This window comes from Hyperoodon ampullatus (assembly GCF_949752795.1).
Source record: "Hyperoodon ampullatus genome assembly, chromosome: 12".
Classification (NCBI taxonomy): Eukaryota; Metazoa; Chordata; class Mammalia; order Artiodactyla; family Ziphiidae; genus Hyperoodon; species Hyperoodon ampullatus.
The window spans coordinates 3,779,919-3,797,478 of record NC_136925.1 but is presented as its reverse complement, the minus strand read 5'-3'; the positions used below and the strand labels follow the sequence as shown (position 1 = coordinate 3,797,478).

General features: G+C 37.3%; 1 protein-coding gene across 4 annotated transcripts in view; it reads left to right on the top strand.

Moving 5' to 3' along the window:
* TTK (TTK protein kinase) overlaps nt 1–17,560 on the top strand; it is a gene marked incomplete at its 5' end in the record, with an annotated part of 41,834 nt that overhangs the window by 3,025 nt on the left and 21,249 nt on the right. For 2 of the 4 annotated variants that reach the window (XM_079716768.1, XM_079716766.1), the window contains 9 exons: nt 609–831; nt 1,428–1,534; nt 3,960–4,103; nt 4,782–4,893; nt 5,057–5,129; nt 5,443–5,537; nt 7,437–7,524; nt 8,604–8,724; nt 13,159–13,307. In XM_079716768.1, the coding sequence (XP_079572894.1) occupies nt 609–831; nt 1,428–1,534; nt 3,960–4,103; nt 4,782–4,893; nt 5,057–5,129; nt 5,443–5,537; nt 7,437–7,524; nt 8,604–8,724; nt 13,159–13,307 (1,112 nt within the window). Of the gene's footprint in view, nt 1–608; nt 832–1,427; nt 1,535–3,959; nt 4,104–4,781; nt 4,894–5,056; nt 5,130–5,442; nt 5,538–7,436; nt 7,525–8,603; nt 8,731–13,137; nt 13,308–17,560 lie in introns of all 4 variants that reach the window. The other 2 variants (XM_079716765.1, XM_079716767.1) reach the window with 2 other exon arrangements.

Below are 17,560 nucleotides of genomic sequence, written 5' to 3'. Positions count from 1 at the left end.
TAACAACATGAAAATTTTGGAGAAATGTGGGTAAATTGGAGGGAGAAGAAAATGACCATACCAGTTGCTTATCTTTTGTAAACTGGTTTTGTTTGATCGGTTTAAAACTAAGTTTGAGGAATATGGATATAATGTTGGATCAATAAGGTTGTAAAGGTTATGTTAGGACTAGGGCAGTAAGTTTCTAAATTTTTAATGAATAAGCATGAAGAATTTTCCAAGAAAGTTGGTACTGGTGGTGGTGAGAGAGGCTTAGGTTTTCTTTGCATCGTTAAGATGCTAAGATAGAATTATGCTGCTGCAGCATCAATATTCTTAGACTGCATATGGTTTTCTAAAGCTCCTCATAAACATTTATTTCTAAGTTTTCTTTTCCTTCAAAATATATAGCTTTTTGTAGTACAGTGTACCATCATAAAAATATATATACAGTAAATAAGTTTGCTTATATTTACATGAGTTGTTAAAATTTTAAAAAAGTATTTTAGGGAGTTTGTGTATGTTCATACTGAGAGTATCAGTGATTAACTGTAATTTGAAAGAAAAGTGCAATTTGGCATTTGTTTTATGTCTTTCCTCTGTTGTGGTATATTTTGTCCCCTATTCAGATAACTCGGGAACTGTTAACCAAATTATGATGATGGCAAACAATCCAGAGGACTGGTTGAATTTGTTGCTCAAACTAGAGAAAAACAGTGTCCCTTTAAATGATGCCCTTTTAAATAAATTGATTGGTCGTTACAATCAAGCAATTGAAGCACTTCCTCCAGATAAATATGGCCAAAATGAGAGTTTTGCTAGAATTCAAGTGAGATTTGCTGAATTAAAAGCGTAAGTATTACCATTTTAACTGCATTTAGCTAACTACATTACATAACACATAACTACATCACCAAAAGGTAAAATGAAAACATGTTGTCAGAATTACTTGTAAGAAATTTAATATTTTTTGACAAAATCCTTTTGTTTATAATTAACAAGTGAGTAATGTAAACCTTCTTTACTATGTACATATTTCCACAAAGTTACATACTCTAGACTCTGCCTAAAAATATTTTAAAAATTAACTTATTGGGCTTCCCTGGTGGCTCAGTGGTTGAGAGTCCGCCTGCCGACGAAGGGGACATGGGTTCGTGCCCCGGTCCGGGAGGATCCCACATGCCGCGGAGTGGCTGGGCCCGTGAGCCATGGCTGCTGAGCCTGTGCATCTGGAGCCTGTGCTCCACAGCGGGAGAGGCCATGGCAGTGAGAGGCCCGCGTACCATCAAAAAAAAAAAAATAAATAAAAATAAAAATTAACTTATTTAATTTTACATACAGAAAAAAGAACAATATCCTGTGTCTTTTGGAAAATAGAATGAGGAGTTATCAAACTTAGGCAAATGTGTCCTTTTTCTTAAAACTTGACTCTGAAACCTTTATTTCAGTATTCAAGAGCCAGATGACGCACGCGACTACTTTCAGATGGCCAGAGCAAACTGCAAGAAATTTGCTTTCGTGCATATATCTTTTGCACAATTTGAACTATCACAAGGTAATCTGAAAATGTCAAGTCCGAATTTTAAGTAGAAGATAACTTCCTACTGTAACTTACATTCGAATATTAAATCATGTGTATGAAATAGAAGTATGAAGCGAAACGTCAGATGAGAATATGGCGGAAGAATGCTACCTAAGTGTAAGTGGAGAATATTTGTCATACTCGCCCTTCCACTTGTGAGGAGTAACTCAGGAAAATAAGCATGAACATCACGTGTGTGCTATTAGATTCAGGAAACATCTAAAGGAAAGTGGCTTCTTTACTGAGTATTTCTGGGATGAGGATCTAAGATATTTAAACCAGAGCTTAGATAAGTTTATCATGTACGATGGTGTCATAGCACCAGAATATATATCAGAATATAATTGTAGCATTAATTGGTAGTTCAATTAAAAAAAAGTAAACTGCTGTGGAAGCTTTTGTTTCTTGCTCACTTGGTTCCACCTAGTCTGGACATTTTAGATAGAACAGGGGCCGTCTTTTCCTCAGACATTCTTAGCCTGGCCATTAGCCTTTACTCTTCTCATTTTCTGGGGCCTTTGGATCTATCCTGCTGGCCCTCTGGCCACGTTTTCCTGTTTTTCCATTTGCCTTGTTGCTGCTCCAACCCTGATCCCATTTCCCACCAGTAATACACATATTATCACCATTTTTTTTTTTTTTGGCTCAGCCAGAATCCTTGTAGTCATGTCCAAAGCAGGGCTAACTCCTTGGAGAGTATTCGGCGGGACCGAGATTGGAGAAAAGCACTGTATAAACTCAAATCCTGAACTTCTACTTATGCAGATGATTTCTGAGTCCTAGTTATCTGAATCATCTTCTCTGATCTATCCTGTGCACTATCAGGTGACTTAAAAAAAAAAAATCATCCCTTTCCTGCCTAGGAGAATTGACTCATTGCTTGTTAGAGTTTGGCCAGGCCTTTAAGATCATCTATCTCTCCTTCATTCTACTTTTTTAAGTTTTTGAGGTGTTATGGCCTATCAACAGCAGCTATAAACTTATATCTTTAGAATACAAATTTTGAAAATCTCAAATTATATTATCTGTAAATAAGGAATAAACCTCATTAGTACCACTGGGATGTAGCAGTAACCTCAAGGTCCAAATTGTGATTATTTTGAGCAAGGTTGATGAATAAGTTTCAGGAAAAATGCAAAATCCCCGAAGTCCTATGTGCTTTTGGTATGTATGTGTATTTTTGTAGGGGTGGAGGACATTCCATAGTTTTTATCAGATTCTCAAAGGAGTCTATGACCTTAGTAAGCTCCCTAATTACTAGTTCCTGTCTAAGCCTTTCTTTCTTCTTTTGCTATCCTGAAATGCTCAATACATGAAATATCAGTACTCTGAATAAATGTAGTCTTAGTCTCTATCAAATATGTTTATGTTCTTAAAATTTGTAAACTGTGAGAAGCTAGAGGCTGACTCAACCATTTTTATACCCAAGTGCCAAGTGCATAGTATAGCCTAGTGGCTCCCAAAAATGCTGACACATTTCATAACATACATGATATATACATTTAATATTTATAAATGAAATTCTAAACTAAATGTATTGGGTAAGTTTGCAGTTGAAAGAAAATTTGTTTGGTAATTTATCTGTAGTCAAAAGGTAATTTTGGTAGTTTCTCAGTTATTCTGCATTTTGGGGGTGGTGTAGCTAAGTCTGGTAGCTAAAGATTAATCTTTAGGGCTTCCCTGGTGGCGCAGTGGTTGAGAGTCCGCCTGCCGATTCAGGGGACACGGGTTCGTGCCCCGGTCCGGGAAGATCCCACATGCCGCGGAGCGGCTGGGCCCATGAGCCATGGCTGCTGGGCCTGCGCGTCCGGAGTCTGTGCTCCGCAACGGGAGAGGCCACAACAATGAGAGGCCCACGTACCACCAAAAAAAAAAAAAAAAAAAACAAAAAAAGATTAATCTTTATTGTTACATTTTTTCACATGAATCCTTTTGATGGGAATTCCCTTTAGTAAAAGGTGTCAACCTTAATGACTAAATGTTATTATAAATGATAATTATTATGCTGCATTGTAACAGATTGATGCTCTTGAGACTGTTGCAACATCTAAGGCTTAGTTTTCCCTTTTACTAAATTCTCTCAAGTTTCTGTTTGAGTTGACCTTTGCTGCCCCCATTTCGTAACTGCTTTGCTAACATTTCTTTTACTTGTGAAAATGGACTGTGGCAATAAACCAATACATAATTACATCAGTTACATCTTACACAAGTAAACTGTTTGACATGACTTGTTATCAGAAGTGAGAAATTGCTTATTTCCTTATGAATAACATGCGTGAGCCTTGGAGTAAACATTTTTGCCTAAGACTTTAAAATTTTTTTCCTAGGTCCTGATGAATACACCTCTGGGGAGTAAAGGTTGCTGCATTAAAATGACGATTATTTTTTACTTTGTTAGGTAATTTCAAAAAAAGTAAGCAACTTCTTCATAAAGCTGTGGAATGTGGAGCAGTGCCACTAGAAATGCTGGAAATTGCCATTCGGAATTTAAACCTCCAAAAAAAGCAGCTGCTTTCAGAGGAAGAAAAGAAGAGTTTATCAAGTAAATACGTTAGTGTGTGCTAATACTTTTCTGTGGTGTTTTGTCCTGCAAAAAAGGATTCAGGATAATAGTTTATCGAAAAATATCATTTATTTAGAATGATCAAAATCTAAGATTAAGTTTTAGATGTAAAGGAGGTAAGAGTTTTAGAAGTAACAAAGTCATTACTTTCTTGTTGGAATTTTTTTTTTCCCTAATCAAACTCTAATTGGTAACACATTAAAAACAGCTTGATCTAAAACAATAAGGTCCCACTGTATAGTACAGGGAACTGTATTCAATATCCTGTAATAAACAATAATGGAAAAGAATATGAAAAAGAATATATATATATAAATTACTTTGCTGTGTACACCAGAAACTATTACAGCATTGTAAATCAACTATACTTCAGTTAAAAACAAACAAACAGAAGAACTTGATCTAGGCAAGAGAATGACTTTTTGCTATTAGAAATAAGGATTGTGTCTCTACTCTGAGTAAACAGTTATATAATTATGGAATAGTTTTGAAGTATAGTTAGAGAATTATCTTCATAACATCTTCATGTCTGCATATCTTATTTGGGGACAAATATTTACTATGAATTGACTTTTAAAACATTCCTATTTATGAGATTACTTTTTTGTGTATTTCTTATGTCCTTATAAATTTAATTACAATTTCAAATGTTTACAGCATCTACAGTATCAAATGTGCAAGAACCGTTCCCCAGTACACTTGGACATTTACCGAATAGGAATATCAGTTGTGATTCCAGAGCACAGACTAAGGCCAGGTTTTTGTATGGGTAAGGAAACTGAATCCATTTTTTAAATGCTCGTCCTACATTTATATTATTTATACATCTGCGTATATATTTTCATGTTACAATAACAATGTTTAACAGTTGATGAAAATGCATGTGTCAATATTATTATTTTAAAAATCAGGAGTATTTTCTTTCTGTTTAGAGAGAACATACCCCCTCAAGATGCAGAGATAGGCCATCGAAATCCTTTGAAACAAACAAACAAAGCTAAACGAGTAAGTTATTTTTAACTCTGATTAAAATGGTAGTGGTCAGGGCTTCCCTGGTGGCGCAGTGGTTAAGAGTCCGCCTGCCGATGCAGGGGACACGGGTTCGTGCCCCAGTCTAGGAGGATCCCGCATGCCGCGGAGCGGCTGGGCCCGTGAGCCATGGCGCTGAGCCTGCGCGTCCGGAGCCTGTGCTCCGCAACGGGAGAGGCCACAACAGTGAGAGGCCCGCGTACAGCAAAAAAAAAAAAAAAAAAAATGGTAGTGGTGAGGTCTATAATTATTTCCTAGTTAGTTACTTAATCTTTCAAAACATTTTTAGTCATGCCCATTCGGAAGAGTCCCAGTTAACCTTCTAAGTAGCCCGGATTACCATGAGAAGACAGATGCTTCAGTTGCACCACCTTTTACTAAAAGGTATGTTTGAGTTTTAATTTTTTAATTTGGTTTTGAAACTTGAAGATTGATGGCAGAATGATCTTAAAGTCTTTTACTATGTGAAAGTAATTATGATTACATTTTTATTTAGTATGAGGAATGAGTGGGAGATATGACTTTATTTTGCTTTTGCACTCATTAAAAATATTCATTAAAGGAACTATTAAAAAATTAGGAAACACAGAGGAAAAAAGATTAAGTCAACATGAAGCTTAAAAGACTATGCAAACAGCCCTGGGGTAAAAACTCCTGATGTTTGAACATTTCTCCCTTATGGTAGCCTCTCTGGTAAGACTCTTTTTAGTGGGTATGGAAGTCTCCATAGGGGTGAAGGGAGGTCTGGGAACAATTTCTTTTGCAGCTAGTTCAAGGAAAGAGGCAGCTATCAGTGGGAGAGATGATTAATTCACTCACTTGCTACTTTTTTTTTTACATGTGTACCTCACTTTACAGTCAGCATAGCCCTTATTCTTTTTTGTTTTGTTTTGGTTTTTTAATTTATTTATTTTGGCTGCGCTGGGTCTTCATTGCGGCGTGCAGGCTTCTCTAGTTGCAGCACATGGGCTCAGTAGTTGTGGTGTGCAGGCTTAGTTACAGTATGTGGGATCTTAGTTCCCTGACCAGGGATTGAACCCCTGCATTGGGAGGGAGTCTTAACCGCTGGCCCACCAGGGAAGTCCCCACTCATTTGCTTCTGAGCCTAGGGCTTCAAGAAGTGGGGCAGGGTAGGTAGAGATGAAGTATTGTTCACCACATCTAATGTGTTCTCCTTCCTTCAACTTGAAAACTGAGAATTCCCGTATTCCAGGTTAGCTAAGGGACCTCATTTTTCTACTCTATTTTTAACTGTAACCACTATTCATTACATTATTTCTAATGGGAGAGGCTCCTTGGATTCTAGAAAATCATTTTGCAAGTAAACTTTAGAAATATAATCGCTTGTTTTTAGCTGGTGTCTTCTATTCTTAAATTCTTTTTATACTTAGGGCTTGACTGAACATTGATATTAAAGAGCATTTTGGATATCAAGGTTAAGCTCCAGAATCTTATGACTGTTTTCTTGTCATCTCCATTTCAAGTGCTAGCTTAGGAGATTTTCTCCCACTCAAAAAAATAAACAAACCAGCCATTTTCTCGGTGCTTGTTTTGATAGATTGTGAGCTAGGCAGTCTCCCATAGGAGAGCCTACATCTTAGTTCTTATCCTTAAGCTATTTGCAACCTGAAGTGTAGTTTGATCTACATACTGCTGTTCCCTTGTCCTTTCCCACATTCATACCTGACTCCAGCTGTTACTTATTACATAACAGGGTAGGCAATCACCTACTTACTACTCATCTCTCTCACTTTTATCACTGCCCAGCACTTTAGTCACGTTTATACTGGAACCTTGTTATTTTAAAAAATATCTTTCCAGGGGACTTCCCTGATGGCGCAGTGGTTAAGAATCCTCCTGCCAATGCAGGGACACGGGTTCGAGCCCTGGTCCAGGAAGATCCCACATGCCGCGGAGCAACTAAGCCCGTGTGCCACAACTACTGAGCCCGTGTGCCACAACTACTGAAGCCTGCATGCCTAGAGCCCGTGCTCTGCAACAAAGAGAAGCCACCGCAATGAGAAGCCCATGCACCACCACGAAGAGTAGCCCCCACTCGCCACAACTAGAGAAAGTCTTCACGCAGCAACGAAGACCCAACACAGCCAAAAATAAATAAATACATACATACATACATTTATTTAAAAAAATCTTTCCAAGTGACTTTTCCAATTAAAAGGTGTACATATTGTTAAAAAGTCAACTTTAAAATTGAAAAAATAATACATTGAAATGATCGATTTCAGGTTAAACATTACAATTGTTTTGTTTCATGGGTAACAGACAGATCTCTGGATCAGAATGCCGAGATACAGTCGTTTCTGGATCTAAATCAAGTGGAAATGATTCCAGTGACTTGAGACATTTAACGGTATGTCCATTTTAAAATCTTTCCATGAAGCAAGGGTTCCTGACCCAGGGTTCATGGAGCTTTTTCCGGGAAAGGAGTCCATGATTTATGTATCTCTAGCAGTGTTCCTGAAGCCCCAAGAGATGTTGGACCACTGATGGGAAGTGGCACATAAGTCCTAAACTGTTTCTCCTCAGTTGAGGTGGTAGGGCAATGATCAGCGATCTCCTGGGGTAACTCTGAAGTAGCAATTATTATATAGTGTTTTAGGTTAGTTGGCCTGGATTTGGGAATAGCAGGGTGAGCCAGGCCCCCCAGCTTTTGTTTCTTGGTGTGTTTAATCATATGATCTGGCAGGGCATCTTAGACAAAAGTGAGGGAGTGGCCTTGTGATGGGGCAGAGATGAGGGCTGAGATAATTCTGGCATCCTGATATGGCAGATGTGTGAACTTCAAAGACAGGAAACAGCTTTAATCCCTGGTGCACTGATTTTTAGGGATTATACTGTTCTTACTGTCGTTGAGTTAAACCCCTGGCATCACAATGTAGGTCTTTTTGATTTTCGATTCCTTGTAATTTGTCTCTCTCTTTCATGGTCTTTGCTTTTAAATAATGAGTTTAACTAGTTTACAGCTATCTTAGAGAATAGTGCATAGTTGTGTCAAAAGTTTATTTTCTGGATTTAGAATAATACTGTCTTAGACTTATACAAATCTTAATTTTGACCAGTGCTGTTATTTTTGGTGATAAAATATGATCACAGTAACAAAATAATGAAGTATGTTTTATGTTAGATTCAAATTTTGCAACCTCTCTTTTTAAGTGACTATATTTTATCATTTGATTAATATGTCTATTGAAAATAAATTGGCCAATTTTATGGTTATGGCCATTCCCATTGCTCTAGTCAGTAATTCAAGAAGTTATCTTTGCTGGCAGTTTGTGAGTCCACATGTAAGTATAATAGATAATTTTCCTAGCAGTCTTTTCATATAGGTGAGACGTTAGTATATTGAACACTAAGACAGATTAGTACTACTTCCATTGATGAGACTTTATTTTATATAAAATCAAATCAAATCTTATTCTTTTTATGTAGTCTGTTAAAAATATTCGTTCCAAGGAACCTCTGATGTCAGATGAGAAGAGTTCTGAACTTATTACTGATTCAGTAACCCTGAAGAATAAAAGTGAATCAAGCCTTCTAACAAAATCAGAAGGTAAGAGTGACAAAACAGACTACTTCTTTAATTAAGAGAATCACTGTGTACTTGTGAAATTTGACCAGACACCTAACAATTGCCATGTAAGACTATGACTATGTCCCTTTATCTTGTATTTCAGTTAAATTTTATAGATTATATGAAAAGTATTAAATTCTATAGCAAAGAAAGTTTATTTGCCTAAAAGGTGCATTAAAGGAAGATTGGAGGGAATATACAATGGCACGGAGTTATTGTTCTCAGTTGGCTTGATAAATACTTTCTGGAAAGGACACAGAAGCTGTATTTATATGATAATTCTCCCTTTCCTCTTTTGTCAAACATTTGCTTTTCCAATATATGAATACTAGGGTGAATGTTTTAAGGATATATACATGAATGAGACAGGGTCCCAAGGAGATTGCCAACCAGTGTGGGAGATCTGCTGATAAATATAATGCTGGGTAGAATATAGACTATCATGAGAACCACATCAATAAAATGCTATGAGGATTCAGTGGAAGGAGAAATCTGAGGAACTAATTTGGTTTAGGGGAAATAAGGAAATAGTTTGTGGAGGAGAAGAAACGTGAAGACTTGTTAGCATTTAAATAGGAAGAAATAGCAGTGATAGAGTATTTCAGATGGAGGGAATAATGTAAGCAAAAGAATAAAATATTCTAGGAACAAAGATGGTCAATTATGCTGAAAACTGTAACACAGTGAGTATAGAAGTGGGAGATAAGACTAGTTAGACTTAGAATGTCAGGCTTCAATTTTTTTTTTTTTTTTAGATGTCAGAGTACGATCAAAGATTTTTGAATGGGATCATGAATTGGATGATCATTGTCCAAACAAAGTTTGCCAGATTGGGTGTAATTTTTTCTTTTAATTGGACTGAAGAGGAACACTGGGACTTTTCTGGTTTTAGCCCGGAAAATCCCATGTCACAGGAAAGCCCTCAGTCCCTGCAAAGTGTGCTGCCATTATTTTGACTGGGAACATCAGCGTCCCTTCGTATCCGCAAGGCATCGTTTCCAGGATCCCCCTCGGCTGCCCAAATCCTCGGTTGCTCAAGTCCCTTATATAAAATGATGTTGTATAGTCAGCCCTGTGGAACCTGTGGATATGGAGGGCCAACTATAGATTCCTCTTCCTAGTAATCGGGGGAAACTCATATTTTATATTTTCATGGCACCTATTACAAACTGATATGTTTGAAAAATCATCTTTACCAAAAATTCTTGTTTATAGTACTGATCTGGCACCTAATTTAATGCTTTCATTTCTTTCACACACTTTTCCATGGAGCGTATACAGAGTGGGGTTGTCGAGTCACAGGATGTTGTATATATTCAGCTCGACGATAGTGCTGAATGGTTTTCCAAAGTGTTGTGTTTGACCAGCACTTACGTTGCTCTTGATCCATATTCTTCCCAATAGTTTTTATTGTTGGTTTTTAATGTTAAACATTCTGATTCTGCTAAGTGATATCTCACTGTGGTTTTAATTCGCATTTCCCTGATGTCTAACGATGCTGAAGGCCTTTTTGTGTTTATTGGCCATATGGGTATCCTCTCGTGAAGTACTTGTTCAAGCCTCACCAGTTTTTCCATTAGGTTTCCTTTCTTTCTCGCATTGATGTTAGGAGACATTAATATGGTCTAGATACAGCTCCTTTGTTGGGTATATATTTTACAAGTAACTTCTCCCATTATGTGGTGAAGACTTGATGAAATTGTTAATTATCATGCATTTTAATTTATCAGTCTTTTCCTTTGTGGTGAGTGTTTTCTGTGCCTTTAAACAAATCTTTTCCTCCTCCAAGATCATAAAGATATTTCCACATATTTTATTTAATTTATTTTTTTATAAATTTACTTACTTATTTTTGGCTGCGTTGGGTCTTCATTGCTGCGGGCGGGCTTTCTCTAGTTGCGGCGAGCGGGCTTTCTCTAGTTGCGGCGAGCGGGGGCTACTCTACGTTGCGGTGCGCAGGCTTCTCATTGCGGTGGCTTCTCTTGTTGCAGAGTTTGGGCTCTAGGCGTGCGGGCTTTAGTATTGTGGCACACGAGCTCCATAGTTGTGGCTCGTGGGCTCTAGAGCACAGGCTCAGTAGTTGAGGCGCCTGGGCTTAGTTGCTCCGTGGCACGTGGGATCTTCCTGGACCAGTGCTCAAACCCATGTCCCCTGCGTTGGCAGGCGGATTCCTAACCACTGAGCCACCAGGGAAGAAGCCCTTTCCATATATTGCAGAAGACATCATTTTACGTTTCACATTTAGAGTTATGATCTACTTGAATTTAATATTTGTGTATAGTTAAGATCAAGTGTCAGGATTCATTTTTTTCTCCCCATGCGGATATCCAGTAGATCCAGCAGCATTTGTTGAAAAGACCCTTTTTCCCCTCAGTGATTTGTTATAAATTAGATGAGTCTGTGTTTGATGTCTGGTCTTGGATTCTTCTTTGTTCCATAGTCCTTTGTGTCTTTGTGCTAATACTGACATAATTACTGCAGTAAGTCTTCGTATCTGTCAGTGTAAATCTTCCACCTTTGTTCTTTGTCAAAGCTATTTTAGTTATTCTAAGCCTTTTGGATTTCCATATAAATATTAGAATCTGTCAGATTTCCTTTTTTTTTTTTTTTTTTTTTTTTGCAGTACGCGGGCCTCTCCCGTCGCGGAGCACAGGCTCCGGACGTGCAGGCTCAGTGGCCATGGCTCACGGGCCCAGCCACTCTGCAGCATGTGGGATCTTCCCAGACTGGGACATGAACCCGTGTCCCCTGCATCGGCAGGCAGACTCTCAACCACTGCGCCACCAGGGAAGCCCCATTTTTTTTTTTTTTAATGGGATTTTGATTGAGATCTAGTGGGACAAGTTGACATCTTAACAGAAAAATTTTCTAGTCCACTAACCTGGCATATCCCTTCATCCATTTAAGTAATCTTTAAAAGATTATTGAAGAAATACTTTTCTGTGTAGAGATTTTGCTTATCTTTTGCTAGAGATGTACTTAGAGATCTGATTTTTTTTTGAAATGATAATGAATGGGATCTTTTTAAAAAAATACTTATCCTCTACTTCTTTGTTGCTGGTATGTAAAAATACAACTGATTTTTAGCTATTTATCATATTTACAGTGACATTGTTAAAGTCACTGAATAATTCTAATATTTTCCTATAAATTCTTTCATGTTGTTTGAAAATAATATAACATTTTTTGCCTTCCAGTCCTTTAACTTTCATTTCTTTTCTTTGCTGTATTGCACTTATAACCTCTAGCATAATGGTGAATAGAAGGAATGATAGGTGGCGTTTTTGTTCACTCCTTATTTTAGAGAGCCACTTTCCTTATTTTACCCTTGCATGATAATTGCCTTAGAGCCTTAAAGGTATTCTGTATCAAATATCAAAACAGAGTGAGTTTTGCTTTATACCTAGACTAAAAGTTTTTTTGTGACTGGGTATTGAATTTTATGAAATGCCTTTTCTGCATTTTTGGAGTTGACCACAGACTTTTCTCCTCTATTATTATGGCAAATTGAATTAACTTTCAAGTGTTAAGCAACTTTGCATTTAGGAATAAACACAACTTGGTCATAATTTATTATTTATTTTGTATATCAGTTGCAAATATTTTGTTTAGACTTTTTGCATCTGTTATGATAGGGACAGAATATTGACATTCATAAAATAGTCAATATTATTGTTGAGGCTCTTTTGTTCAGACGCTTAAGAAAGTAAATTACAGGCTAGTTTAAGGTAAAAATTTTGTTAAAAAGCTAGAGGTTGGGCTTCCCTGGTGGCGCAGTGGTTGAGAATCTGCCTGCCAATGCAGGGGACACGGGTTCGAGCCCTGGTCTGGGAAGATCCCACATGCCGCGGAGCAACTAGCCCCGTGAGCCACAAATACTGAGCCCGCGCGTCTGGAGCCTGTGCTCCGCAATGAGAGGCCGCGATAGTGAGAGGCCCGCGCACCGCGATGAGGAGTGGCCCCCACTTGCCGCAACTAGAGAAAGCCCTCGCACAGAAACGAAGAGCCAACACAGCCATAAATAAATGAATAAATAAATAAATAAATAAAATTTAAGAAGCTAGAGGTCTATGAAAAGTGGTGAACTAGGTTCTCTTTATTAGTAAGACATACATGTTTTTAAATTTTTACTTATTTATTTCCTTGTTTTCTGGTAAAGACCGGAAGCGTTTCAATTCAGAATGGTCTTTGGTAAAGCTCTAGGTAGCAACCTAGGAAGATGGCTGTTGCAGCTTTGAAAAATTAACTTGCTAAAAGCAAGTTGTCAGCAGCTGGCTTAAAGTTTTCAGTTTCTTTGTTTTTTAAGAGCAAAATGCTAATACAGTTTTGTAACATGTTCTATCGTTTAGGTTTATTTTGTTATTATCAAATATTCTTGCCTTTTAATGACAACAACAACAAATACAATTTCAGAAACTAAAGAACATCAAGAACCAAAGGTTCCAGAAAGTAACCAGAAACAATGGCCATCTAAGAGAAAGTCAGAATGTGTAAACCAGAATCCTGCTGCATCTTCAAATCAGTGGCAGATTTCAGAGGTAATCTCAAAAGTTGATACAGAGGTAACTTTCCTTTTCAAGCGTAGCATTGCTATTGTTCATAACATGATCGTGTTAAATGTTTTCTTCTTTTATTGAATTCTTGTGTACCAGATTTAATGGAGCAGTTTGCTCAAGTGTGTGGTTTTTTTGTTTTTAATTCACAAAACAATGATCAGTAATAAAGGTTTAGTTTAGTAAGAATATATGTCAAGCTGAATTCTTTTCTGTTTTCAATAGTATTTTTGGATGCTGGTAGACTGGGGCAGGGGTCAGCCAACTACAGCCTAGGAGCCAAATCTAGGTCCCAGCCTGTCTGTAAACAACATTTTATTGAAACACAGCCATACCCGTTTATTTACTTACTGTCTATGCTTGCTTCTGAACTGTAACAGCAGAGCTGAGTAACTGCAACAGAGACCACCTGGCCTGCAGACCTGAAAATGTTTACTATCTTACCTTTTACAGAAAACAATATGCAGATGGCTGAACCAGTGCAATGCTGTACCAAGCATTTGACAATTTCCTATTGTCGTCCTCATGGATAAAATAGAAAAATATAGACTAGATCATGTGAATTCATAACAGGTTGAATGATCATTCCCAGTGGCTGGGCTCCATTTCAGAAGCAAGGATCTGGTAGAGAGCCATACCTGTATGTAGTCCATGGCCATACTCTTGTCATTATTACTTTTCAGTTGTATTCTAACTCAGCAGTTCTCAAATATTTTGGTCTTGGTGCCTTCTTTTATACTCTTAATTATCGAGGTTCCTAAATAGCTTTGTGGGAATTCCCTGGCAGTCCAGTTGTTAGGAGTCCGTACTTTCACTGCCGAGGGCCCAGGTTCAATCCCTGGTTGGGGAACTAAGATTCCACAAGCTGCGCGATGTGACCAAAAAGGGGGAAAAAAAGAGCTTTGGTTTACATAGGCTATGTTTATCTGTATTTGCTATATTAGAAAGTAAAACCGATACATTTTTAAAATATTTACTAATTTGTTAAAAATAACAAGAATAAACTTTTTACATGTGAATGTAGATATACTTAAAAACAAGTATTTTGTTTTATTGAGGTATAATTGTTATACAGCATTATATTAGTTTTAGGTGTACAACATAATGATTCGATATTTGTATATTTGTATATACAGTTGACCTTTGTACAACATGGGTTTGAACTGTGTGGGTCCACTTATGCATAGATTTTTTTCAGTAAATATATACTGTAGTACTACATGATATTTGGTTGGTTGATTCCGAGAATGTGGAACTGTGGGTACATAGTGCCAACTGTAAATTTATATGTGGATTTTTGACTTCATGGGAGGTTGGTGCCCCTGATCTCCCAGCTGTTCAAGGATTAACCCTATTGCAAAATGATCACCACAGTAAGTCTAGTTAATATTCGTTACCATACATAGCTACAAATTTTTTTCTTGTGATGAGAATTTTTAAGATCTACTCACTTAGCAACTTTCAAATATGCAATTCAGTATTATTAACTATTGTCACCACGTTTTTCATTACATCCCCATGATTTATTTATCTTGTAACTGGAAGTTTGTACCTTTTGATCCTCTTCACCCAGCCCCGCTCCCACCCACCCATCCCCACCCCTAGCAAGCACCAAAATATCTGTGAGCTTGGTGTTTTGTTGTTGGGTATTTTTTCCCCTCCAGATTTTACATGTAAGTGATACTATGCTATCACTTTCTCTAGCTATTTCACTTAGTATAATGCCCTCAGGGTCCATTGGTGTTGTCACAAATGGCAAGATTTCATATCTTTTTATGACTGAATAATATTCTGTTGTATTTATGTACCGCATTTTCTTTATCCATTCGGCCATCAATGGATATTTAGGTTGTTTCCATTTCTTGGCTATTGTAAATAATGCTGCTATGAACATGAGGGTAGAGATATCTTTTCAAGTTAGTGTTTTCCTTTTCTTTGGATAAATACCCAGAGTAGAATTGCTAGGTCATATGGTAGTTCTATTTACATTTTCACCAACACTGCACAAGACTTCCATTTTCTCCACATCCTTGTCAACAGTTCTTATTTCTTCTCTTTTTGGTAATAGGCACTCTGACAGGTGTGAGGTGATATCTCATTGCAATTTTGATTTGCATTTCCCTGATGATTAGTGATGTTGAGCATCTTTTCATATATCTGTTGGCTATTTATCTGTATGTCTTCTATGGAAAAATATCTAATCAGCTCCACTGTCCATTTATAAGTTGGTTATTTGGTTTTTGGTATTGAGTTGTAATGAGTTTCCTGTGGGGTTTTTTTTTTTTTTTTTTGCTGTGTTGGGTCTTTGTTGCTGTGCACAGGCTTTCTCTAGTTGCGGCGAGCGGGGGCTACTCTTTGTTGCTGTGCATGGGCTTATCATTACGGTGGCTTCTCTTGTCACGGAGCCGGGCTCTAGGCGCATGGGCCTCAGTAGTTGTAGCACACAGGCTCTAGAGTGCGGCTCAGTAGTTGTGACGCATGGGCTTAGTTGTTCCATGGCATGTGGGATCTTCCTGGGCCAGGGGTTGAACCCATGTGCCCTGCATTGGCAGGCGGATTCTTAACCACTGTGCTACCAGGGAAGCCCCTACTTGTGTATTTTGGATATTAACCTCTTATTGGATATGTGGTTTGCAAATATTTTTTCCCATTCCATGGATTGTCTTTTCATTCTGTTGATGGTTTCCTTTGCTGTGCAGAAGCTTTTTAGTTTGATGTAGTCCTTGTTTATTTTTGCTTTTGTCTTTACTTTAGGTGTCAGATCTAAAAATTCATTGCCAAGACCTGTGTTAAGGAGCTTACCACCTATGTTTTCTTCTAGAATTTTTATATTTTAAGGTCTTATATTCAGGTCTTTAATTCATTTTGAGTTAATTTTTGTGTATGGTGTGAGAAAGTAGTCCAGTTTCATTCTTTTGCATGTGGCTGTCCAGTTTTCCCAACACCACTGATCTGTGTGTCTGTTTTTATGACAGTGTCATACTGTCTTGAATACTATAGCTTTGTGATATGGTTTGAAATCAGAGAGCGTGATGTCTCCAGCTTTGTTCTTCTTTCTCAAGGTTGCTTTGTCTATTCATGATCTTTTGTGGTTCCATATGAATTTTAGGGTTGTTCTGTTTCTGTGAAAAATGCCATTGGAATTTTGATAGGGATTGCATTGAATTTGTAGATTGCTTTGGGTAGTTATGGTCATTTTAACAATATTCTTCCAATCCATGAACACAGAATATCTTTCCATTTATTTGTGTCTTCAGTTTCTTTCATTGGTATCTTATAGTTTTCAGTATACAAGTGTTTCACTTACTTGGTTAAATTTGTTCCTAGGTATTTTATTGTTTTTAATGGTATTGTTTCTAACAGGTGTTTTTGGTGGAATCTTTAGGACTTTCTGTATATGATATCATGTCTGCAAATAGTAACAGTTTTACCTCTTCCTTTTCAATTAGGATACCTTTTATTTCTGTTTCTTGTCTAATTGCTGTGGCTAGGACTTCCAATACCATGTTAAGTAACAGTGTGAAGAGTGGGCATCCTTGTCTTGTTCCTGATTTTAGAGGAAAGATTTCATCTTTTCACCATTGAGTATGATGTCCGCTGTGGGCTTGTCATACATGGATTTATTATGTTGAGCTATGTTCCTTCTGAAAAATAAGTATTTTTCAAAACAAAATAATTACAGTGAAGAGAGTGATATTGTTTTACAATTTTTACAATTTCTATAATGGTTGGCTTAACAGAAGACTGGATTTCTTGTATCCACTTTTACATTCAATCTATTTCACTATCACACACCTTCTAGCCTTGGGAAAACTCTAGTTTATATTCATGAAAGAATGAAAGTGAAAAAGGCAAATAATGTCTTAGTATGATTATGAAAATAGTTTTAACCTCTCAGACTCCAGGAAAAGATCTTGGGAACCCCTCTCTTTCTGCTATTTCTAGATCACTTTTTGAGAACTGTTGATCTAAGTAACAGAGTAGGTAACAAATGTTAAAATGAGAAGAATCCTGACAGGTTGAACCATGGACAAACAGCATCTCCTCTTTTTTTCTTTTTAAAACTTGCAAACCAGTAGAATGGTAAAGGGACTTAAAACTATTTATCTGTCATTAGGGAAATGCAAATCAAAACTGCAGTGAGACACCATTTCACACTCACCAAGATGGCTATAATTAAAAAGAGACAGTAATAAGTGTTGATGAAGATGTGGATAAATGAGCCCTCATACACTGCTGGTGAGAATGTAGAATGGTGCAGT